The sequence below is a fragment of the Aythya ferina genome (genome assembly GCF_964211825.1).
Source record: "Aythya ferina genome assembly, chromosome: 31".
In the NCBI taxonomy this organism is placed as follows: Eukaryota; Metazoa; Chordata; class Aves; order Anseriformes; family Anatidae; genus Aythya; species Aythya ferina.
In genome coordinates, this window is record NC_140328.1 from 1918172 (window position 1) to 1942834 (window position 24663).

Consider the following 24663-nt stretch of genomic DNA (forward strand, 5'->3'; position numbering starts at 1 on the left):
TCCTACATATTCATTATTACTTCTAGAAAAGGAAGGGTTATTATAATTAGGTCCCGGAATCCGAACCCTCCAGCTGGCACATGTATCAGTCTCTGGTGGTCCCTCTGGGGGTCTCTTGTGCTGAAGGCTCGTAACCTTCCTCAAAGGCTTTTTTTCTTGTCCTTCTCCTTTGTCCAACTTGGCCGGATGTCAGAAACTTGTGCAGCATCCCCTGCAAGCTTTGTCTTTGAGTCATCCTTCAGCTTTCCCCTTCTCCTTAATCTCTTGGCCACATATCAGAGACTTGCATAGTGTCCCATGCAATAGTCATAATAGGTAGCAGTTATTCTGAAACCCCTTTGTTCTCTTATCCCCTATTGACACAAATTGCTGGAACATTCCTTTGTAAGATACAAGAACTATATGCATTAACCACTCTGTTTTTCTTAGACTTGTGGTTATACAAGGGTATGAAAGACAGAAGGTCACACTTCATCATAACATGTGGCCCTAGGGTTGTTCCATATTGACACGAATCGGATGAATACATTTCACACTATCATGGGTAGGAACAATGCATTCAAGTGCGATTTATTAAAGCAACAGGTACATAGGTTCTTTGGATTGCCAGCCATAGTTACTGTCTGCAAAAGCAAGCTAGCATGCATGAAATACACAGGTGACACAGGTGACACAAGTACACAGCCTGGAAATTAATGTGTTAAAAGTCACAAAGACTCTATAGAGATTACAAAGTTTCCATGGAGACACACAGTATAGCCACATGTTCAAATCTCACCCAAAGGCATCCCAATGGGGGCAGAGGGTGGAAGAGAGGCTCAGCCCATCAACTGATCCCAGGAGTCAGGAGGTCCTCAGGATGCAGTATTCCCTCGGGGTGGTATCTCCCCTGACAGTGGTATCTTCCCCAACATCCCCTCTCTCTTAGGCCAATTTATATTATTTTCTATCTTTTAGGTGGAGCTTGAGTGACTCTAGTCAAGCATATCTTAGTTATGATTGGTGAAACGTTCTCCCATTTCAGTTAAATAAAAAGGCTCCAAGAAATTCAGAGATCATGCTCAGTGAGGGGTGGTCGCACATTGGAGGCAGGTAGATTTTGGGTTGGAGGCGTGTTTTGGTATTATAATGATATTACAATGAGGAAAAGTACACTAGGGTACAGCATTTGTCAAAACATGACAGTTCCTAGGCTAAGGGTAGCAAAAAGTGCGGCTGAGAGACAGAAGACCCAGCACAGGGATGGGTGTATGTGGGGTGCAGAGTGCCAGGCATGGCCACCCCCTGGTCATCTGCATGGCCTCAGCCATCCTCACAGCAGCACTTTTCCATGACACATCTGCCAGGGCAATGCCAGTAGGTAGGGGAACTCTTGGGTGGCAGGGCAAAGGGAACAGCAGCTCCCTCGCAGGACACATGGCCCCATATGGCAGTCGTAGTGTAGCTCTCCCAGCTCTGCTCACTGGCTTCCCTCTCAAATACAGAGCAGCAACATCAGATGGTGCATTCTGAACCAATCCTTTATAATTCGCCTCCCACAGGAACAATACCCACCAAGTGCCTCCACACAGGGCACCGTAACCACCTGGGGAGGTGCCCATTGCGGCCGGCACCTTGGGCACAGGGAGGTGCTGGAGTGATGCAGGAGCTGCAGAGCATGGCTGCCTGGGGGTGCAGCTGTGACTCCATCCCCTCGTGTTCTCCCGGTATGTAGAGGAGGATCCCGCGTTGGAGATGTATTTCTGTGGGCAGGGGGCAAAGACACGTGGGTGCTGGGGTTTAACGCAGCCAGGATGGTGCACATGCAGTAGCAATCCTTGATGTGAGCAGAGAGCAGGGTCTGAGCCAAGGGAAGCAGAGCAATGGCAGCACATCCCTTGGGCATGCTGCCACAGCTGCCTTGAGACCAACGGCAGCAGGAGTCTGGCAAATGTGTGAGGGTCATGCTCTTAGCATGTGGAGCAGGCTGGGGACAGCATGGAGCCCAGGAGGACATCAGAGCTCCATGGGGACAGGGACGTCTCCAGGCTGCCTGGCCACTCTGGCAACCTGGCTGCATCTCTCCAGGAGGAGGGTGATGATGGGGGCAGACAGCAGCAGGAGCAGGCTGAGGGCAGAGCGCAGGATCCAGACCTCCAGGGGCATGGCTGACCCTGGGAGAGAGGAGGAACACAGTGTGGCCAAGGCAAGCCTTGGAGGACGGCTGTGCTGGGAAGGGCTGATGAGCAATGTCTCACCTCTGGAAGGGAGCTGGGCCTTGTGTGAGGGGCTGCTGCCTGTGGGAGACATGAACATGCTGTGAGTTTCTGGAGCTCTTTGCTGGGACAATCCCAGATGCTGAGCAGACCCTGAGCTCGTGTCTTGCTTCCTTGAATACATGGTGAGCATTAACAACCGAGCTCATGTAAATTCCCAGACAGAGGTTTGTAAAAGTGTGAGGGAGAGCTTGGAGCAGTAGTGGCACAGGCCAGGGCCTACTGATATCCCCAGACCTTGATTTTTTTTACATGGGCGCTGCAGAGCCCCATGTCTCACCAGCAGTGCTACTGCAGGTACAAGGTGTCATGGTTCTGCTCGAGTGGGCAGCCAAGTTCCACCACAGCCGCTCTCTCACTCCCCCTCCTCAAAGAGGAATGGGGAGAAAATATGTGAAAAGGGCTCAAGGGTTGAGATAAGGACGAGAAAAATCATGCAATAATTATTGTAACGGGCAAAACAGACTCAGCATAAGAAGATGGTAAGATTTATTGCTCATTACTAACAAGCTAGAGAAGTGAGAAACAAAGGAAAGAAACCAAAAGCACCTTCCCCCCCATCCACCCTCTTCCACTTCCTCCCCCCGAGTGGTGCAGGGGAACGGGGGAATGGGAATTATGGTCAGTCTACAGCGCTTCTTCTCCGCTGCTCCTCCGTCACTCTATGGTTCCCACCCACGGGATGCAGTCCTTGATGAACTGATCCAGCGTGGCCTTCCCACAGGCAGCAGCTCTTCAAGAACTGCTCCAGATATGGGTCCGTACCACGGGGTCCATCCCTCAGGAGAAAACTGCTCCAACCTGGCTCCCCTACGGGCAGCAGCTCCTGCCTGGTCACCTGCTCCTGCGTGGTCTCCTCTCCACGGGCTACAGGTCCGGCCCGGAATCTGCTCCGGCAGGGGTCTTCCACAGGCGGCAGCCTCCGTCGGTGCAGGGCCACCTGCTCCACCGTGGTCTCCTCCACGGGCTGCAGCGTGGAACCCTGCTCCACCGTGGTACTCCATGGGCTGCAGGGAGACATCCTGCTTCACCATGGTCCTCACCACAGGCCACAGGGGACTTCTGCTCCGGCACCTGGAACACCTCTCCCCCTCCTTCTACACTGACCTTGGCACCTGCAAGGCTGTTCCTCACTCCCTTCACTCTCCCAGCTGCTGTGTGGCGCAGCGTTTTTTTTCCCTGTCTTAAATATGCTCTCACAGAGGAGCAAAACAACATCACTTATTGGCTCAGCTCTGGAAAACAATGGGGCCCTTCCCAAATATGAGGCAGCTTCTAGATCTTTCTCACAGAAACCACCCCTATGGCCCACTGCTACCAAAACCTTGCCACGTAAACCCACTACACAGGGGAACTCTTGAGGCACTTCTCCATCCAGGGTCTCCTGTGGAGTAGGGGGAACACTCCCGAGGGGGAATCACACATGAGCCATGCCCTGTATGATGAAGCACACAGCTCCAGCTTCTGCACTGTCCACGTCCCACTGACCCCACAGCCCTGATGAAGCGTTGTGTCTCACCTGGCACAGACACGGTCCAAGGAGCACTGAAAGGAGAGCACCCGAACTGACTGAGGACTGGCCATTACGACACTGAGCATTCCCTTCATTCCCAGGGAAGTCTGTGCTCTATCAGAGCCTGGATCAGAGATATCACCAGGACACTCATCAGCCTGCTCTGCTTCACATACTACTATCTACCAACAATATTGCAGACAGCTGTGGAGGAAGCTGCGTCCTGTAGTCTGAGGGGAATGAAGAAAGCTTTCAAGGCCTTGGGATGGTTGGTGAAAGAGTCTGTAGTACAAGTCCCTTTCTCTTCCCTCTTTCCTTTCTGGGGTGGTGACATTTTATGGAATAGAAGGATCTGGTCCATAAATGCTTGGCTCCGTGACTGATACTACAGGCCCAGCTTTGGGTTATTTGGTAATGGCTGGTGTTATAAGACACGAGGGCTGAGAGGAATACTTGGGAAAGGTTTATCTCACAGAGTCCAGAGGGTTCTGCGACAGCAATTAGCAGGGCTCATTTGGAGAGCTTCTAGCTACATGTATATCTGCAGGGGGATGGGGTTGTAGCAGGGCTTGTACTAGTGGGGAAGTGCACCCCGCAGAGATGAAGACCAGGAGGCCTCCCACCCCTCATGGGGTGAAATCAGCATGCTCAGCTCCTTCCCTGAAATGCCTGGACACCAATGCATGTGGCATGGGGAATAAGCAGGAGGAGTTAGAAATCTGTGTTTGGTCAGAAGACTGAGATCTGGTGGCAGTTACAGGGGCATGTTGGGACAGCTCACATGGCTGGAATGTGGTCATGGATGGCTATGTCCTGCTCAGGAAGACAGGCCAGCAAGGTGAGGTGGCGGAACTGCTCTTTTCATGAGAGAGCAACTCCATTGTATTGAGTACTGTCCAGGGGCAGATGAGGAGCGAGTTGAGAGTCTGTGGGTGAGAATGAAGTGGCTGGCTGGCATGGGGGATGCTGTTGTGCGTGTCTGTTACAGACCACTAGACCAGGATGAGGAAGCTGATGAGGCCTTCTACAGGCATCAGAGAACAGCCGCTTGATCACAGGCCCTGGTTATCACGGGAGATTTCAACTACCCTGACATTTGCTGGCAGGCTTATTCAGCCAGTCACCCACAGTCCAGGAAGTTCCTCCAGTATTGATTCCTCCAGTGCATTGATGATAACTTCCTGATGGAAATGGTGAACGTGCCAACTGGGAGAGGAGTGCTGCTAGATCTTGTCAAAAACAAGTAGGGGTTGGTTGATTCTGAATCACAGAATCACAAATTTTAGGGGTTGAAAGGGATCTCAAGAGATCATCGGGTGCAACCCCCCTGCCAATGCAGTTAGCCTACAGCAGGTTGCCCAGGTAGCCATCCAGACAGGAATTGAATATCTCCAGAGAAAGAGAGTCCACAAGCTCCCTGGGCAGCATGTTCCAGTGCTCTGTCACCCTCACTGTGAAGAATCACAGAATCACAGAATTTTCTAGGTTGGAAGAGACCTCAAGGTCATCGAGTCCAACCTCCAACCTAACGCTAACAGCCCTCCACTAAACCATATCCCTAAGCTCTACATCTAAATGTCTTTTGAAGACTTCCAGGGATGGTGACTCCACCACTTCCCTGGGTAGCCTGTTCCAGTGCCTCACAACCCTTTCAGTGAAGAAGTTCTTCCTAACATCTAGCCTAAAACTCCCCTGGCTCAACTTAAACCCATTCCCCCTCGTCCTGTCACCAGGCACGTGGGAGAACAGGCCAACCCCCACCTCGCTACAGCCTCCCTTGAGGTACCTAAAAAGAGCGATAAGGTCGCCCCTGAGCCTCCTCTTCTCCAGGCTGAACAAGCCCAGCTCCCTCAGCCGCTCCTCGTAGGACTTGTTCTCCAGGCCCCTCACCAGCTTCGTCGCCCTTCTCTGCACCCGCTCAAGCACCTCCATGTCCTTCTTGTAGCGAGGGGCCCAAAACTGAACACAGTACTCGAGGTGCGGCCTCACCAGAGCTGAGTCCAGGGGGACGATCACCTCCCTAGCCCTGCTGGTCACGCTGTTCCTAATACAAGCCAGGATGCCGTTGGCCTTCTTGGCCACCTGAGCACACTGCTGGCTCATATTCAGCCGACTGTCCACCATCACTCCCAGGTCCTTCTCTGCCTGGCAGCTTTCCAACCATTCCTCTCCCAGCCTGTAGCTCTGCTTGGGGTTATTGCGCCCCAGGTGCAGGACCCGGCACTTGGCCTTGTTAAACTTCATGCAGTTGACCTCAGCCCATCGGTGCAGCCTATCCAGATCCTCCTGCAGAGCTTTCCTTCCCTCAAGCAGATCAACACACGCACCTAACTTGGTGTCATCTGCGAACTTACTGAGGGTGCACTCGATGCCCTCGTCCAGATCATCGATGAAGATATTAAAGAGGACCGGCCCCAGCACCCAGCCCTGGGGGACGCCACTAGTGACTGCCCTCCAACTGGACTTGGCTCCATTCACCACGACTCTTTGGGCCCGGCTATCCAGCCAGTTTCTAACCCAACGAAGCGTGCGCCAGTCCAAGCCAAGAGCAGCCAGTTTCTTGAGGAGAATGCTGTGGGAGACGGTGTCAAAAGCCTTGCTGAAGTCAAGGTAGACCACATCCACAGCCTTTCCCTCATCCACCCAGTGCGTCACTCTGTCATAGAAGGAGATCAGGTTCGTCAGGCATGACCTGCCTTTCATAAAGCCATGCTGACTGGGCCTGATCGCCTGCTTCCCCTTCAAGTGCTGCATGATGACTCTCAGGAGGATCTGCTCCATGAGCTTTCCTGGCACTGAGGTCAAACTGACAGGCCTGTAGTTTCCTGGGTCTGCCCTCCGGCCCTTCTTGTAGATGGGCGTCACGTTTGCTAGCCGCCAGTCGATTGGGACCTCCCCCGATAGCCAGGACTGTTGATAAATGATGGACAGTGGCTTGGCCAGCTCCTCTGCCAGTTCCCTCAGTACCCTTGGGTGGATCCCATCTGGCCCCATCGACTTGTGCACATCTAAGTGCCGTAGCAGGTCACCAACCAGTTCTTCATGGATAATGAGGGCCACATCCTGCTCCCCATCCCCTTCCACCAGCTCAGAGTACTGAGTATCCAGAGAACATCCGGTATTGCCGCTAAAGACTGAGGCAAAGAAGGCATTGAGCACCTCCGCCTTTTCCTCATCTCTTGTAACTAAGTTTCCCCCCGCATCCAGTAAAGGATGGAGATTCTCCTTAGTCCTCCTTTTTGTGTTGATGTATTTATAGAAACGTTTTTTGTTATCTTTAACGGCAGTAGCCAGATTGAGCTCCAGACGAGCTTTGGCCTTCCTAATTTTGTCCCTGCACAGCCTCGCTACTTCTTTAAAGTCCTCCTTAGTGGCCTGCCCACTTTTCCAAAGCTTATAAACCCTCTTTTTCCTCCTAAGATCAAGCCACAATTCTCTGTTGAGCCAGGCCGGTCTTCTTCCCCGCCAGCTCGTCTTTGGGCACGTGGGGACAGACCGTTCCTGCGCCATTAAGACTTCCCTCTTGAAGAGCGCCCAGCCTTCCTGGACCCCTCTGCCCTTCAGAACCGCCTCCCAAGGGACTCCACCAACCAGTGTCCTGAGCAGTTCAAAGTCAGCCCTCCGAAAGTCCAATACAGCGGTTTTACTGGGCCCCTTCCTGGCCTCGCCAAGAATAGTGAACTCCACCATTTCGTGGTCACTCTGCCCGAGACAGCTCCCGACGATCACGTCCTCCACCAGTCCTTCTCTGTTTGTGAAGAGAAGGTCTAGCGGGGCACCTCCCCTGGTAGGCTCACTAACCAGCTGCGTCAGGAAGCTATCTTCCATGCTCTCCAGAAACCTCCTAGACTGCTTTCTCAGGGCTGTGTTGTGCTTCCAGGATATGTCAGGGAAGTTGAAGTCCCCCACGAGTACAAGAGCTGATGATTTTGCAACCTCTGTCAGCTGCCTGTAGAATTCCTCATCCGTCTCCTCATCCTGGTTCGGCGGTCTATAGCAGACCCCGACCAGGACACTAGCCTTGTTGTCCCTGCCAATCCTAACCCAAAGGGACTCGACCTTGTCGTTCCCAACCTCGAGTTCTACAACCTCGAAAGACTCTCTAATATAGAGAGCCACACCACCACCCCTTCTATGCTGCCTGTCCCTTCTATAGAGCTTATAGCCAGGCATTGCAGCACTCCAGTCATGAGACTGGTCCCACCACGTCTCCGTGATGGCAACCAAGTCGTAGCCTGCCTGCCGCACGATGGCTTCCAGCTCCTCCTGTTTGTTACCCATGCTGCGTGCATTGGTGTAGATGCACTTCAGCTGGGCCATTGCCTTATCCTCCGGCCTTGCCATTGTTCCCCCTGGCACAGCCCCAACAATCCTAGCCTCAGCCCCATCCCCCTTCCTACCTAGTTTAAAGCCCTCTCAATGAGTTCCTGGCCCAGGATCCTTTTTCCCCTAAAAGATAGGGACCCATCTGCGGCCATCAGGCCAGGTGCTGAGTAAAGTGCCCCATGATCAAAAAACTCAAGATTTCTGCGTTGGCACCAGCCCCGGAGCCACGTGTTTAACAGGTGGGCTTTCCGTGTCCTCTCTGAACTCCTCCCTGCCACCATAGGGATGGACGAAAACACCACCTGCACTCCCGCTCCATCCACTAACCGACCCATTCCCCTAAAGTCCCTTTTGATAGCCTTGAGGCTTCTCTCTTCGATGTTATCACTGCCCGCCTGGACTATCAAAAGGGGGTAATAGTCAGAGGGGCGTACCAGGTTAGGAAGCTTCCTGGCAACGTCCCTGACCCTGGCCCCAGGGAGACAGCAGACTTCCCTACGGGTAGGGTCCGGCCGACAAATAGGGCCCTCTGTTCCCCTAAGAATCGAGTCACCAACAACAATAACCCTCCTGTCTTTTTTGGTGGAGGCAGTCCTGAGGCGCGGAGTCGACCTCCTCGCCCCAGGCATCCTCCTGGGAACATTTGCTACCTCTTCCTCACACACCGGCCTCTCAATCTCTAGGGCCTCAAACCTGTTCTTTTGCATGTTGGTGTGGAACTTCCAGTGCTCCATTTTTTGACCATTGCCACTTCTCCTATCCCCAGAAACAACTGAAAAGAAGTTGGCCAAATCCCACTGTCTCCCACACTTAGGCTATTTGTATACATTGATAAGGTCTCCTCTCAGCCTCCTCTTATCAAGGCTGAAGGTAGAGGGCAACCTTGGTTGCAGAGACCATGAGACGGTGCAGTTCAGGACCTCATGTGGCAGGAACAGAATAGCAAGCAGAATCGCAACCCTGGACTTCAGTAGGGACAACTTTGGCCTTTTCACGCAATTGCTAGAGGAAATCCCTTGGGACAACCGAAAGGGCTTCTACAAATACATTGCAGATAAAAGTAACACTAGAGGCAATGAAGGTATACAGATGAATGAGGTGGGTGCCCTGGCGTGGTTTAACCCAGACGGAAGCTAAACACTACACAGCCGTTAACTCACCCTCCCTGCTCGTGCTCGGGGATGTGAGAGCGAAACAGGAAAGTGAAGCCTGTGAGTTGAGATAAAGACAGTATATTCAGACAGGAAAATAATAATAACAACAATGTGAAATGTGTTCATCGGATTCGTGTCAATATGGAACAATGCTAGGGCCGCAAGGTATGATGAATGTGACCTTCTGTCTTACACACCCTTGTGTAACCACAAGTCTAAGAAAAACAGAGTGGTTAATGTATAGAGTTCTTGTATCTTGCAAAGGAATGTTTTAGCAATTGATGTCAATAGAGAGCTTGAAGGGAAGTGTATTTGTAGGCTTTTCGTTGAAGTCTATGATATCTGGGAGGGTTTCAGAATAACTGTTAACTATTACGACTATTTCACTGGACACTATGCAAGTCTCTGATATCTGGCCAGGAGATTAAGGAGAAGGAGAAAGCTGAAGAACGACTAAAAGACAAAGCTTGCAGGGGATGCTGCACAAGTCTCTGACATCCGGCCAAATTGGACAAAGGAGAAGGACAAGAGGGAGGAAGACTAGGAGCCTTCAGCATGAGAGACCCCTAGAGGGACCACCAGAGACTGATACGCATGCTCCAGTAGGAGGGTTTGGATTCCGGAAACTAATAATAATAACCCTGGTTTTTCAGAAGTAGTAATGAATATATATTATGCCTAGGAGCATAAAAATCAGCTGCTTGATGTAAGTGGTGTGCGTCTTGGTGGAGCAGAGAGCCCCGGCACACCCAGCGCTGGTTGCTTACCTCTATTCCTTTAATAAATTGTAAACGTTGATTATAGTGCTATTTTGAAGACTGAGCCATTTATTACAACAATAACAATAACAATAACAATAACAATAATGATGATAATAGTACGACTGGCTGGCAGAGGGGCTCAGGCTGCACAGCATTGCACAAGCAACAAGAGTACAGGGGCTGAGCATCGGCAGGGGATGCAGTAGTGGAAGGGACAGAAATGTATTTGGGAGAAGCTGTACATGCTTCCCAGCTTCTTGGAGAGCTGCAAAACTACGAGACAAATCTGGCAAAGGGAAAAGGGCCAGGAGGCCATGTAGGAAGAACACTGCCCCTGAGATACAGATAAAAACAGCAAGAGTTGCGGTGTGTGAGAGGACAGAAATAACAGTGGGGGCTCAACAAAAGCAGCGGATGTAGCAGGGGCTGAGACAGGTTACTCATTGATGAGCCTCTGGCTGTGGGCCAGGCTCAGGTGGCCTCAGAAAGCCCACAGCACAGGTCCCAGCTGCACTTCAAGCCTCTGTCCCTCCATCCCCAGCTCACAGCAAAGCAGACACCTGAAGCAGACGCTTCTCCCCAAAAGCAGCAACCAAAAAGATGCTGGGGCAGGCGCCATGGACAAGGCTATCTCCTTCTGGCCCTGCCGTCCTGCTGCTCGTGATCTGTGAGTTGGGGCATTGTTGAGTGTGGGGGGTTAGGGCTGGAGGGCTGCTGCTGGGGGCAGGATAGGCCAGTGGTGGGCACAGGGGAGGATGGGGACAGTGTGTGCAGGCAGGTATGCAGCACTGTGGGGCAGAGTTGTTTGGAGGAAAGCAGGAGGCCATGACCCCTCTAAGCAAAGCTGTCTCTGCCCCATGCTGCAGGTGCTGGCGTGACCACCCAGGACATCTGCAGCTCTCCAGGATTTCGGGAACATGGAGGTGGGTCACAAAAATGACCTTGTCCTATGGAAAGAGATGGGAAGAGAGAAGGGGTTATTCCCTCACAATTCCCCCTGTAAGCCCCAAGAGAGCAGATTCTTCCAGCCTTGGCATGCACTTGGTTTTGTCACCCAGCAATCACTAACGCTTGCCTGGGGAATCCTTCTGCCTTCTCTCCAGGTAACAACCAGGCTCCAGTCCTGTACCTCAGTGCTTCCAGTGCCCAGGAGGGGGAAACAGTTTTGGCTCATTGTGTCATTGATTGGCAGTTTCCTGCAACACAAACTGTCTTCTGCAAGAATGGGCTGGAGGCGTTCAGCCTGCAAGCCCAGCAGGGCAAGGTCATCTACGCTCTGGTCCTGAACATCACCTCCAGAAGTGCTGGGACATACACGTGTGGGTACCAGCAAAAGAACAAGAAAAACTGGGTGAGGAACTCTGCTCTCAGTGCTCCCCGGACCTTGTCTGTGGCAGGTGAGACACGGCCCCAGGGTGGTGAGGGTAGAAGGTTTTGGAAAACTGCTGAGGCTGGAGCTGTGTGCTGCAGCAGGCAGGGCATGGCTCTGGGGTGGTTCCCCCTCAAGAGTGTTCCCTCTCCTCAGAGGCAGCCCCTACAGAGAGAAAGCTGCTCTCAAGCACTGTCCCCGTCCCTGCAGCAACACCACGGCTGAGGCATGGGGCTGTGCAGTTCCTATGCAGAGAGAGCAAGAGCTGGGGATGTTGATGGACCCTGGGTTGAGCCTGGCATGTTCCAAGATCTGCCCTGTACATTGATGAGCCTATGGCAGGGGAAATGGTGTGATTGTCATGAGACAGGCTATAGCCTGTACATCAGCAACAGTGTGGGATGGTTCCAGAAGGGAGAGCACAGTGGTGCTGGTTTGAGACACAGAAAGGTGCCTGCTCAGAAAGAACAAACAGGAAGAAAAAGGACTCGCGTGTGGCGGTGTGTCAGGTCTTGGCCCCACTAAGAAAAACCCCTTTTGACCCAAGACGCAGGTGCTGGTGAGACCACTACTGATATCCAGAGCTCCACAGGTGAGGACAAGCGTGAGGGTGTGCCGGTTACATGGGCATGTCCTGCTCCCTGCCTCTCCCCATCACACCCCGCTGCCCTCACACCCTCTGTCGCCCGGTTCCCCATGCCTGGCTCCCACACACTCTCCCCACAGGCACAGTGCTGGCAGTGGCGGCCGTCAGCCTCGTCCTCCTGGCTGCAGGCAGCTGGTTTGCCATCAGGAAAGGTGAGGGAGTGGGGGAAAGTGGGGGGAAAGGCTGAGGCCGTAGGGGTCCTGCTGTGGGGCTAGTGCAGTGGGAAGGGCAGTGGGGTGAACCTGGGGGTGCACAGCTGGGGCTGGTGCCTGGGGGTGATGGCTGTGGGCAGCCCAGCTGGGGAGGCTGCTGAGGGAGCTGGGGAGCTTCAGCCTTCATCTTCCAGCCCCAAGATGGGAGCCAGGGCTGGGCAGCACCTTGGCCTGTGCACCTCAGCCCCTGTTCTTCTTGCAGGTGCCTGCAGAGGGAGATGCCCAAGGTGAGCACCAAGGACTCCTGGCTGTGGGGTTTGCAGGAGCGAGTTGGGGGCATGGTGGGGCCCTGGGGTGCTCCTTGGCCAGGGGCAGCGTTCTCTGTGTGTGTGAGGCTGCATTCCTTGTGCTGGAGCACGGAGGACAGGGTTTGTCAAGGCGTGGATTTCAGCTCAATACCTCATGTAGGAAAGCACCGCCCAAAAGAGTCTCTCACAGTGCCTCTTGTCCACAAATGCACACTCCAGAATGATTCCATTCCTCTCCAGGCATCAGCACGTTGACAGACCACAGATGGAAGACACCAACTATGGTGACATCCAGTGTGAGTACTACCTCCTCCCTTGGGGGAAGACACATGCCCCTCTGACCATGGTCACCCCTGCTTATACATTCCCCATGCGATCCCACCACTTCGTTTCCCACTGGGACATACAAAATCCCTGCCCGTTCATCAAGGGCAGGTTTCTCTCCAGCACCTCATGTCCTGCTTCTTCCTTGCATGCTGATCGTGGCTGCTGCCTGCAGAAGGGACATGGCAGCATCCCAGTGCTCCCAGGGACAAAGCCCATTTGCTTGGGGGGTCCTTCCACACCAGCTCCGGCCCCAGGCTGCATTTCCCCCACTCCAGCCACTGCTTTTGTCCTTTCTTCAGTTTCCTGTCAGAGGAATTTCTGCTCAGAGAAGCAAAAAGCACCGCGTAGCAATGAAGGATGTGGCTCCTTGCCCTGGTGGGGAAAACATTTTAGAGCTTGCTCTGAAACCACAGGCAGCAGCCAAGGGAGGATGTTGTGGTTGGGTGACAGGCTATAGATATATCCCCACCCTACTTGCACCTCGCTCATGTTGCAGCATGACCTTGGTTTTCCACGCCTGCACAGAGCAGCTCGCAAGGTGTACTGGCTGTGCAAAGAGAGGAGATGCCACAGAAAGCTGGAAATACACCAAAACCTCAGCATCTCTGCTCCATCGCTGCTGCATAATTTTCATCCCAGATCAGGGTGATGGGAGAGAAAATGTGGCCAGGCATTGAGAGCTGACCACAGGCAGCTGCTGCCCAAGGTCAGTGTGAGTTTCAGCCCTCCAGCAACAGGCAGCAAGGGCTCATGGTGTGTATTTTTTGCTCCCACAGACTCCACCATCGCCCACGATCGACGGGACAGGGTGAGTCGTGGCACAGCTGTGCACAGCTCCTTTCTGCACCCCTGCAGCCTCGTGCCTGCTCATTGTGCAGGGCTCACAGTCAGCAGCTGAAGTAACAGGGTTTCTTTTCCCCCTAAAGCCTCCTCCCGTGCAGCACATGAGAAACACCACGACATATGCCATGGTGACCCGCACCCAAATACGATAGCACTGCCACAGGGCAAGGGCACAGGAGCCTTGCCCACAGCTACCTTTGCTCTGTTCAAAAGGGCTTGTGCAGCCATATCATGGGGCTGGGGGTGCACTTTGGTCTTCTTTGTTTGTTTTTTTTTTTTTTTTTGTCACAGGGAAGGGCTGTGAGTGTCTAGCCAAGACAATATGGGACTCACACCTCCATCTACAAGACAATAATACTTCTAAAATATATGAGCTATACCAAATCTTACTGTGAGTGTATTGATTTTTTCTGAATGAAAGGAAACCTCTTGCTGTTCTCAGTGGATGTCGTGTACACCTAAGTTGCATTATAATGTCATGGGGGTGTTATTCTACCCACCCACGGAGATGCCCATTTGGACCTATATGGACAGATATCACTGCAGGGATGTCCTCGCATGTGTGGACCAATCGGTGAGTGCACTGCAGATGTGGTTTTGCTTTAATGACAAATAAATATCTCTGACTTTGTGTTCCTGATGGCACCTCTGTCTCATGCAGCCACACATGGAATGGGATGGAGCAGACAGACAGACACCGATACACAAAGAGCTGGTGGTGTCGATCTGAAGGGATGTGAAGAGACTTGAAGACAGACCTTGCAAAGAAGAAATACACCAGCTCCTTCCTGTTTGGGGTGGCTTTATTCAGAGCTCGCAGATCAGCACGGCTTTCCCCAGTGTTCTCTGCCTCTCAGAGAACCAGCTGAATCATGTCTCACTTGCTCAGCTTTTGGCATGCAGTGGGTGTTGAGAGCAGTTGGATTGAGAGAGCTGCAAAACACAAAGGAGAACAAGGAGTGGCCTTGCTGTGGCGGTGCCCACCATGGGAAAATGCTGGGAGCATGCAAGGAGAAGGATTCAGCCAGAGCACAGCCACACAAAGCTCACAGACTTCTGCCATCAGATGAACTTTTGGCTTGCATTTGCTCTCCAACAGCCTGCCCTCTTGCAGCCATCACTGCTGGGCTGGGGCTGAACTCACCTTCACTCTGCCCATCTCATCCATGTTGGCATCTGGAGGGAGAACCTGAATTAGTGTCCAGCCACACACAGCAGGCAGGGCTTTCCCACCCCTCACCACCGTTGACCCCATGGTTACGGCTTGCCATGGCAAAGGCATCAGCACTTCACACAGTGCCTAGAGGAGAAGGGTGAAGAAGGGCCTGGCACTTACAGAAATGGCTGGGGTCAGCAGAAGAGTCTTGAGCACTACCAGCACCACGCAGAGGCATAGAGAGAGCAGAGAGAAAAGGTGCTGAACATCCTCAGCAACACTTCCTCAACCTCCCTATTTCTGGAGTATGTCTGTGCTGAGAAGAAGGGGAGGGCCCCGCCATGCCCACAACTCCCTCAGCACTGTAGGAGGTTTCTGGAGGGCGTGGAAGACAGCTTCCTGACACAGCTGGTTAATGAGCCTACCTTGGGAGGTGCCCTGCTAGAACTTCTGTTCACAAACAGAGAAGGGCTGGTGGGAGTTGTGGTGGTCGGGAGCTGTATTGGGTAAAGTGACCACAAAATGGTAGAGTTCCCTGTTCTTGGTGAAGTCAGGAAGGGGATCAGCAAAACTGCAGTCTTGGATTTCTGGAGGGCTGACTTTGAGCTGTTCAGGACACTGGTTGGCAGAGTCCCTTGGGAAGCGGTTCTGAAGGGCAGAGGAGTCCAGGAAGGCTGGACTCTTCCTCACTCTTCAAGAGGGAAATCTTAATGGCTAAGGAGTGGTCTGTCCAACAATTCCCATAGACGAGGCAGTGCAGAAGAAGACCGGCCTGGCTGAACAGAGAGTTATGGCTTGAGCTTAGGAGAAAAAAGAAGATTTATAACCTGGGAATTATAATTTTTATTAGTTAATTAATTAATTAATTATACACTTATATACAATGTACCTTTATTTTATATATATATATATATATTATATTATATTATATTATATTAAATATATAGTATAATATAACATATATTACAATTATATATTAAATATTATAATATTCTATCATTAATTATATTGCATTAATTATATTATATTATTTATTTTATAATAAATTATATATAATTAATATAAATTATATATTAATCTTGGAAGGAAAAGAGGGCAGGCCACTCAGGAGGACTAAAAGGATGTTGCGAGGTTCTGTAGGGACAAAATAAGAAAGGTCAAAGCTCATCTGGAGATTAATCTGCCTACTGCCATTAAAGATAACAAAAAATACTTTTATAAATACATCAACACAAAAAGGAGGACTAAGGAGAATCTCCATCCTTAGGGAGAAACTCCCCATCCTTAGGGGAAAAACTTAGTCACAAGAGAAGAGGAAAAGGAAAAGGTGCTTAATACCTTCTTTAACTCAGTCTTCAGTGGCAAGAGCAGTTGTTCTCTGGATACCCAGTACCATGAGCTGGTGGAAGGGGATGGGGAGCAGAACGTGGCCCTCACTATCCACGAGGAAATGGTTGACCACCTGCTAAAGCACTTGGATGTACGCAAGTCCATGGAGCCAGATGGGATCTTCCCGAGGGTACTGAGAGAACTGGTGGAGGATCTGGCCCAGCCGCTTACCATCATTTATCAGCAGTCCTGGCTATCAAAGTAGGTCCCAGTTGAGTGGCGTCTAGCAAACGTGAAGCCCATCTACAAGAATTTACGGCACTTACAGTGCAACCAGGCCATCAGGCCCAGTCAGCATGGGTCTATGAAAGGCAGGGCCTGCTTGGTGAACCTGATCTATTTCTATGACAAAGTGACGCGCTTGGTGGATGAGGGAAAGGCTGTGGATGTGGTCTACCTTGACTTCAGCAAGGCTTTTGACACTATTCCCCACAGAATTCTCCTCAAGAAACTGGCTGCTCATGGCTTGGACTGGCGTACACTTCATTGGGTTAAAAACTGGCTGGATAGTGGGGCCCAAAGAGTTGTGGTGAATGGAGTCAAATCCAGTTGGAGGCCAGTCACGAGTGGCGTCCCCCAGGGCTCAGTACTGGGGCCAGTCCTCTTTGATATCTTTATCAATGATCTGGATGAGGGGATTGAGTGCAACCTCAGTAAGTTCGCAGGTGACACCAAGTTAGGTGCATGTGTCGATCTGCTTGAGGGTAGAAAGGCTCTGCAGGAGGATCTGGATAGGCTGGACTGATGGGCTGAGGTCAACTGCATAAAGTTCAACAAGGCCAAGTGCCGGGTCCTCCACCTGGGTCGCAATAACCCCAAGCAGATCTACAGGCAGGGAGATGAGTGGTTGGAAAGCTGCCAGGCAGAAAAGGACCTGGGAGTATTGCTTGATAGTCAGCTGAATATGAGCCAGCAGTGTGCTCAGGTGGCCAAGAAGGCCAACAGCATGCTGGCTTGCATAAGAAGCAGTGTGGCCAGCAGGGCTAGGGAAGTGATCGTCCCCCTGTACTCGGCTCTGGTGAGGCCGCACCTCGAGTACTGTGTTCAGTTTTGGGCCCCTCGCTACAAGAAGGACATGGAGGTGCTCGACAGAGTCTAGAGAAGAGCATCGAAGCTGGCGAGGGGCCTGGAGAACAAGTCTTACAAGGAGCGGCTGAGGGAGCTTAGTTTGTTCAGCCTGGAGAAAAGGAGGCTCAGGGTCGACCTTATTGATTATCTTAAAGGAGGCTGTAGCGAGGTGGGGATGGGTCTATTCTCCCACGTGTCTGGTGACAGGATGAGGGGGAATGGGCTAAAGTTGTGCCAGGGGAGGTTTAGGTTGGATGTTAGGAAAGACTTCTTTACTGAAAGGGTTGTTAGGCATTGAAATGGGCTGCCCAGGGAAGTGGTTCACTCCCCATCCCTCGAGGTCTTTAAAAGACATTTAGATGTTGAGCTTAGAAATATGGTTTAGTGAAGGACTTGTTAGTGTTAGGTCAGAGGTTGGACTAGGTGGTCTTGAAGGTCTCTTCCAACCTAGACGATTCTGTGATTCTGTGATTCCATTACGTTTCTCCCCACCCAATTCTCCATTCTGTCTAGGTCTCACTGGATGGTAGCACAGCCGTGCACAGTGTGCACCGCGTGTTAGCCACTCCTCCCACTTTAGTGTCATCAGCAAACTTGCTGACAGTGCACTCCATTCCCTCATCCAAGTCATTGAAGAATATATTGAATAATACTGGTCCCAATACCGACCCTTGAGGGACTCCACTAGATACAGGCCTCCAACTCGCCTCCACCCCATTGACCACAACCCTCTGGCTTCTTCCCTTCAGACAGATCACAGTCCACCTCACTACCTGATCATCCTGACCACACTTCTTCAGTTTAGCTGCAAGGATGTTGTGGGAGATGGGGTCAAAGGCTTTACTGAAATCAAGATGGACCACATCCACTGCTTTAATACCATCATCTATCCCCCCAGTTAGATCCTCATAAAAGGCTCTCAGTTCAGTCAAGCACGACTTCCCCTTGGTGAAGCCATGTTGACTGCCCCTAATGACACTTTTATCCTTGATATGCCTGGAGACAACACCAAGGCTAAGTTGTTCCATCAGCTTTGCAGGGATGGAGGTGAAGCTGACTGATCTATAGTTACCTGGGTCACCCTTCTTTCCCCTTTGGAAGACTGGAGTAACATTTGCTTTGCTCCAGTCCTCAGGCACCTTTCCTGATGCCCATGACTTACCACAGATGATGGATAATGGCTTAGCAATGACTTCCACCAACTCCCTCAGCTCCTGGCATGAGCATCTTGAGCATCCCATCATGACCCGTGGATTTATGGACATCCAGAAATGTTCAGTTTTCTTCTAAACAAAACCACATCTGCACTGCACACATCAATTGGCAGACACATTCAAGCACGTCCCTGCAGTGATACCAGTCCCTATAGGTCCAAATGTCCATCTGTGTGGGTGCATGGAAGAGCAGCCCTGTGACTTTATCACACAGTTTAGGAATACATAATTTCCAGTGAGCACAGGGAGATGGTTTCACATGAGGAAAAACCATTGATGCACTCACAATATTACTTGGTACACCTGATATATTTTAGAGGTATTAATTTATTGCAAACAGAGATATGAGTCCTTCAACCTCTTGGCTAGACACACACAGCATTTCCTGTGACAGAACATTCCAGAGAAGCCCAAAGTACACCCCCCAGCCCCATGATATGGCTGCAAGAGCCCCCTACAAAAGAATAAAAGCAGCCGTGTGCAAGGCTCCTGTGCCCTTGCAGTGTGACAGCGCTATCAGGTCTGGGTGCGGATCACCGTGGCATACGTCATGGTGTCGCTCATCTGCTGCACAGGAGGAGGCTTTAGGGGGAAAAGAAACCCTGTTACTTCAGCTGCTGACTGTGAGCCCTGCACAATGAGCGTGCACCAGGCTGCAGGGGTGCAGAAAGGAGCTGTGCACAGCTGTGCCATGACTCACCCTGTCCCGTCGATCGTGGGCGATGGTGGAGTCTGTGGGGAAAAAACACACCATGAGCCCTTGGTGATTGAAGGGGGCGGAACTCCCACGAGCTTTGGGCATCAGCTGCCTGAGGTCAGCTCTCAATGCCTGACCACATTTCCCCTCCCATCACCCTGATCTGCGATATGCATTAAGCAGCAGTGCAGAAGACATGCTGAGGTTTTGGTGTATTTCCAGCTTTCTGTGACATCTCCTCTCTTTGCACAGCCTGCACACCTTGCAAACTGCTCTTGTTTACCCAAAGGTGTGGGTAAACAAGGCCAAGCTGCAACTTGAGCTACATGCACGTTAAGTAGGTATATATCTATAGCCTGTTGCCCAACCACAACATCCTCCCTTGGCTGCTGCCTGTGGTTTCAGAGCAAGATCTAAAATATTTTCCCCAGCAGTGCAAGGAAACAGAGCTACAACTTTTGTTGCTGTGATGTGCATTGTGTAGTTCTTGAAGCAGAAATGACACTGAAGAAAAACTGAAGAAAGGACAAAAGCAGAAGCTGCAGCAGGGGAAATGCTGCCTGAGGCCGGAGCTGGTGTGGAAGGACCCCCCAAGCAAATGGGCTTTGTCCCTGGGAGCACTGGGATGCTGCCATGTCCCTTCTGCAGCCAGCAGCCATGCTCTGCATGCAAAAAAGAAGCAGGACATGAGGTGCTTAAGAGAAATCGGGCCTTGATGAACAGGCAAGAATTTTGTATGTCGCAGTGGGAAATGAAGTGCTGGGATTCCACCTGAGACAGGTGCAAGGCTTCCTCCGAGGAAGGAGGTAGTACTCACATGTGACTTCGCCGTGGTCTATGGTTTTCATCTGTGGTCTGTCAACGTGCTGCTGCCTGGAGAGGAATGGAATGGTTGTTGGGTGTGCATTTGTGGTGAGGTTGCCACATGAGAAATGCACTTGGGAGGTGCTTTCCTACATCATGTGGTGAACTGGAGTGCAGCAAATAGCAAGCCCCATCCTCCCTACCTCCAGCACAGGGAATGCAGCCTCACACACACAGAGAACACTGCCCCTGGCTAAGAAGCATCAAAGGGCCGCAATATACCCCCAACTCCCTCCCCCATACCCCACAGCCAGCAGCCCTTGGTGCTCACCTTGGGCATCTCCCTCTGCAGGAACCTGCAAGAAGAACAGGGGCAGAGGTACGCAGGCCAAGGTGCTGCCCAGCCCTGGCTCCCAACTCGGAGCTGGGGGACGAAAGCTGAAGCTCCCCAGCTCCCTCAGCAGCCTCCCCAGCTGGGCTGCCCACAGCCATCACCCCCAGGCACCGTCTGCCCCAGCTCCCCCCACTCCCTCACCTTTCTTGATGGCAAACCAGCTGCCTGCAGCCAGGACGACAAGACCAACGGCCGCCACTGCCAGTGCCATACCTCTGGGGAGGGTGTGCGGGAGCCAGGCATGGGGAGCTGGGGACAGAGGGTGTGAGGGCAGTGGGGTGTGATGGGGAGAGGCAGGGAGCAGGACGTGCCTGTGCAGCTGGCACAGCTCCTGCCCGGTGAAGTCCCTGCTTCTCCCCTTGCCCTGGGGATGGCAGCACAGCACGCCCACTCCCCATGCTCTGGTTTCTGGAGGTGCAGGAGGGAATCACTCACCTGGGGGTGATGGACTTGCTGGGGAACTCACCACATTGCCTGGCAGGACAAAAGGACACGCTTAGTGTCTACAGTGCACCCAGATCCTTCCCAGAATGAGCCTCAGCCCCATGGCCACATCCCTCCACCGACAGCCAGCACCATCCCCACGGAAGGCATAAAAGTGCCCACAGCTGTTGTGCCAACATGGGCCCCCATGGATCTGCTGTCTAAATTCCCTCATAAGTGGTTAAGTATAGCTTGGCCAAGGTCTGCCTGCCCATTAAATATGGCACCACCACTCTCATCTGTCTGTGATTCTGGGGGCTAGAGGATCACACAATCACAGAATGGCCAAGGTTGGAAGGGACCTCTGAATGTCATGGAGTCCAGCCTTCTGCTGAGCAGGATCAAATAGGACACACTGCACAGGATGGCATCCAGGTGGATTTGGAATATCTCCACAGGAGACGCCACAGCGTCTCTGGGCAGCCTGTTCCAGTGCTCTGTCACCCTCCCAGTAAAGAAGTGCCCCTCACACCCAGATGGAACTTTCTGTGCTTCAGTTTGAGCCCATTGTCTCTCACCCTTTCCCTGGACACAAGAAAAAAGAGACCAGATCCATCCTCTCAACACCCTCCCCTCAGATATTTATAGACATGGATGAGGTCTCCCCTCGGTCTCCTCTTTTCCAGGCTATACAGGCTCTGTTCTCTTGGCTCCAGTCCTCTGATCATTTTGCAGCCTTCCTCTGGACTCCAACCAGTAGTTCTATGCCCCTCCTGAACAAGGAATCCCAGAACTGGACACAAAATGCTTTGTGTTCCATGTAGGGAACTGATTCCTTCCCAGGAGCTCTCACCCAGAGAACAAATTCCCTCTCCCTTGCCATCACCACCCCACGCACAACTCTCTTCAGTCACCCATCCCCACGCTCAACCTCACCTGGGGAGCTGCAGATGTCCTGGGTGGTCACGCCAGCACGTACACCTTGGGGCACAGAGGGTTTTGTTTAGAGGGAGTGAGAGCTGGGACACCCACACACTTGTGCCCATGTCCCTGCTGCTGGGTCCTTCCCATGTCCTAGCTGCTGTGTCCTTGCCCAGCTCATGACACTCATCCCACTTGCCCTGCCATAGGCTCATCAATGTACAGGGCAGACCTTGCAGCATCCCTGGCTCATCCAGCATTCATCCACATCCCCAGCCCTTGCTCTCTCTGCCTAGGCTCTGCACAGCCCCATGTCTGCAGCAAAGGTGATTCTGCAGGGACACGGGAACCCCTTGAGAGCAGTTTTCTCTCATGGCTGCCTTGGAGGGAGGGAACACTCCCATGAGGGAACCACCCCAGAGCCTGCTGCAGCACACAGCTCCAGCCTCAGCACAGCCATGTGGTTGCAAGTGCCTCCATCCCTTCTCACCCCTCCAGCCCAGGGCCATGACTCACCAGGGACATCCAGGATTTGGCCAGCACTGAGGGCAGAGCTCCTCCTCTGTTTCATCTCATTCCACTCCTGGTACCCACAGGTATATATTCCTGCAGTTCTTGACGTGATGTTCAGGACCACGGAGTAGCTCAGCTGCCCTTGCTGGGCTTTCTGGCTGTACTGCTCCTTCCCATCCTTGCAGATGATGATTCGTCTTACATGTGACACCACAGGGAGAATACACTGGAGCACAACTGTGGTACCTGGCTGAGCAGAAGTTGAGTTCATTTGGAGAGCAGGAGCTCGGAGATCCCCTGCAGGAGACACAGCAGTGAAGGGCTGCCATAGGGCAGAGCTCACAGTGGTTGGGCTTCAAAGTACCATGGCTCGGGGAGGGAAGGACTCACGAGTACCTGGGGAGCTGCAGATGTTCTGGGAGCTCATGCTGCCACCTGTACCAAGGGGCAGAGAGGGATTTGCTGAGAGGAGCAGTGACCAGGCTCAACCATATCTCCCTACTCCCATATCCCCCCTGACCAAATCCTCACTGCTAAGCAGGCATCATTACATCTGAGTGTTCTCATGCTGTATCTCTTCAATAACCTCTTGAACAATGCCAATCCCAATTCCATTTTGTATGGATTTCTTGTTTCAGGTAAGTTCCATATCTCTGTAAAGAATTTAGCAGTCCTAGAGTCTCAGAGCAACACTCCAGACAATTTATGGTGTTGGAGAAGTGTGCCCCTTGCTCAGATCTGTATCATACCTGGAGGAAGCCATCCCCATCCTGCTTTCCCCAAACAAACTCTGCCCCACAGTGCTGCACACCTGCCCCACACACACTGTCCCCATCCTCCCCTCTGCCCACCATGGGCCTGTCCTGCCCCCAGCAGCAGCCCTTCAGCCCTCAGCCCCCATGCCCAGCAATGCCCCAACTCACAGAGCACCAGCAGCAGGACGGCAGGGCCAGAAGGAGATAGCCTTGCCCATGGCGCCTGCCTCAGCATCTTTTGGGGTGCTGCTTTTGGGGAGCAGCGTCTGCTTCAAGTTTCTGCTTTGCTCTGAGCTGGGGACGGTGGGGCAGAGGCTTGCGGTACAGCTGGGGGCTGTGCTGTGGGCTTTCTGTGGCCACCTGAGCCTGGCCCACAGCCAGAGGCTCTCATCAGTGGGGGCCTTGCCTAAGAACCTGCTACATCCGCTGCTTTTGTTGAGCCCCCACTGTTTTTCCTGTCCTCTCACACACTGCAGCACACGCTAGTTTTACTTGTATCTCAGGGACAACATTGTCTCTGTAAAGAGCTCGGCCCCTTGTGCCCACTCGGATTTGCTCTATTCTGACCACATCACTCTGTTTTTGCGTCAATGTCTGCAAAAATGATGAGGACGTGAGTGGAATCCTGCACCAAGGCCAAAGTGACGCCAGAGCTCTGGGGCAGTTGCCAAGGCTGTGGGCAGATTTCTCCTTCATCCTGTTGGTGAATCAGCTGATGAAGAACTCTCAGGGAGTCTCAGCTGGGGCCATAGTGCTGCCAGCACAGCACTGTGGGAGCCATCGGCACCCACACTTTGACCCTCATGAGACCACACAACAACCAGGAAAGGCAGAGGCTTCATCCTGAAAAACACCTGAGCTCCCCCACACTGCTCTCTCACAGTCCCCTTCCTCAAAGGAATAGGGGAGAAACTCTGGTGGAAGAAGACTTGTGCAGGCCCCGGGCCAGAGCTGCAGCCCGTGGAGAGGAGCCCACGCAGGAGCAGGAGTCTGGTGTTGTGTTAAGGGGTGTAGCCGATTAACCGTTATGTGTCCGATCGGATTCATAGTACTGAACTATCAGAATCACAGATTCACCAATACCGCATTAACCATTAGGCACCTGGTTGGATTCAGAGCACTGAACTACCATGGTCAGGAATTCACCAAAAACGTATAACCACCCTTGGTGTAGTTGTGTTTAATGAGAACTATTATAATAAATGACTAAGTGCCAAATAGGATTACAAAATTTACAACTTATTAAACGGATAGAGGTAAGCAAACAGCCCTGGGTGCGCCAGGAGTCTCTGCTCCACCAATATGCACACAAGTGACATCAGGCATCTAGTTTTTATGCTCCTAGGCTCCTACATATTCATTATTACTTCTAGAAAAGGAAGGGTTATTATAATTAGGTCCCGGAATCCGAACCCTCCAGCTGGCACATGTATCAGTCTCTGGTGGTCCCTCTGGGGGTCTCTTGTGCTGAAGGCTCGTAACCTTCCTCAAAGGCTTTTTTTCTTGTCCTTCTCCTTTGTCCAACTTGGCCGGATGTCAGAAACTTGTGCAGCATCCCCTGCAAGCTTTGTCTTTGAGTCATCCTTCAGCTTTCCCCTTCTCCTTAATCTCTTGGCCACATATCAGAGACTTGCATAGTGTCCCATGCAATAGTCATAATAGGTAGCAGTTATTC

At 52.1% G+C, this 24663-nt stretch overlaps 3 protein-coding genes and 1 long non-coding RNA gene across 4 annotated transcripts in view; 2 read left to right on the plus strand and 2 right to left on the minus strand.

Moving 5' to 3' along the window:
• Window positions 1–14098, plus strand: part of LOC311425474 (uncharacterized protein) — a 32589-nt gene extending 18491 nt beyond the window's left edge. The window contains exon 8 of the mRNA XM_084501368.1: window positions 13738–14098. Coding sequence (XP_084357494.1) covers window positions 13738–13759 — 22 coding nt within the window. The 3' untranslated portion in view covers window positions 13760–14098. The remainder of the gene's footprint in view (window positions 1–13737) is intronic.
• Window positions 1503–2273, minus strand: LOC311425558. The gene is made up of 2 exons (XR_014686372.1): window positions 2238–2273; window positions 1503–2153 (listed from the first exon to the last, which is right to left on the minus strand). It is a non-coding gene; the product is annotated as an uncharacterized lncRNA (long non-coding RNA).
• On the plus strand, window positions 10570–13623 carry LOC311425536 (uncharacterized protein; the record flags this gene model as incomplete). The annotated part of the gene is made up of 7 exons (XM_084501481.1): window positions 10570–10676; window positions 10876–11008; window positions 11113–11406; window positions 11926–11970; window positions 12105–12176; window positions 12725–12780; window positions 13588–13623. The coding sequence occupies exons 2-7, from the start codon at window positions 10927–10929 to the stop codon at window positions 13621–13623; spliced, it is 585 nt and encodes a 194-aa protein (XP_084357607.1). The 5' UTR covers window positions 10570–10676; window positions 10876–10926.
• A 5897-nt stretch (window positions 14099–19995) lies between the features above and the next one.
• LOC311425502 (uncharacterized protein) lies at window positions 19996–23258 on the minus strand. Its single transcript, XM_084501452.1, has 6 exons — window positions 23157–23258; window positions 22237–22530; window positions 21736–21780; window positions 20812–20850; window positions 20314–20625; window positions 19996–20051 (listed from the first exon to the last, which is right to left on the minus strand). Exons 1-5 carry the CDS (start codon window positions 23221–23223, stop codon window positions 20474–20476), a joined length of 597 nt encoding a protein of 198 aa, XP_084357578.1. The 5' UTR covers window positions 23224–23258; the 3' UTR covers window positions 19996–20051; window positions 20314–20473.
• Window positions 23259–24663: the final 1405 nt, after the last annotated feature.

Coding starts and splice junctions, on each gene's coding strand:
- LOC311425502 (XM_084501452.1), bottom strand. CDS start 23,223: ATGCTGAGGCAGGCGCCATGGGCAAGGCTATCTCCTTCTGGCCCTGCC. Junction 21,781..22,236: donor CCAAATCCTGGATGTCCCTG/GTGAGTCATGGC, acceptor CTGTGCCCCAAG/GTGTACGTGCTGGCGTGACC. Junction 20,626..20,811: donor AGCAAGTCCATCACCCCCAG/GTGAGTGATTCC, acceptor CTCTGTCCCCAG/CTCCCCATGCCTGGCTCCCG.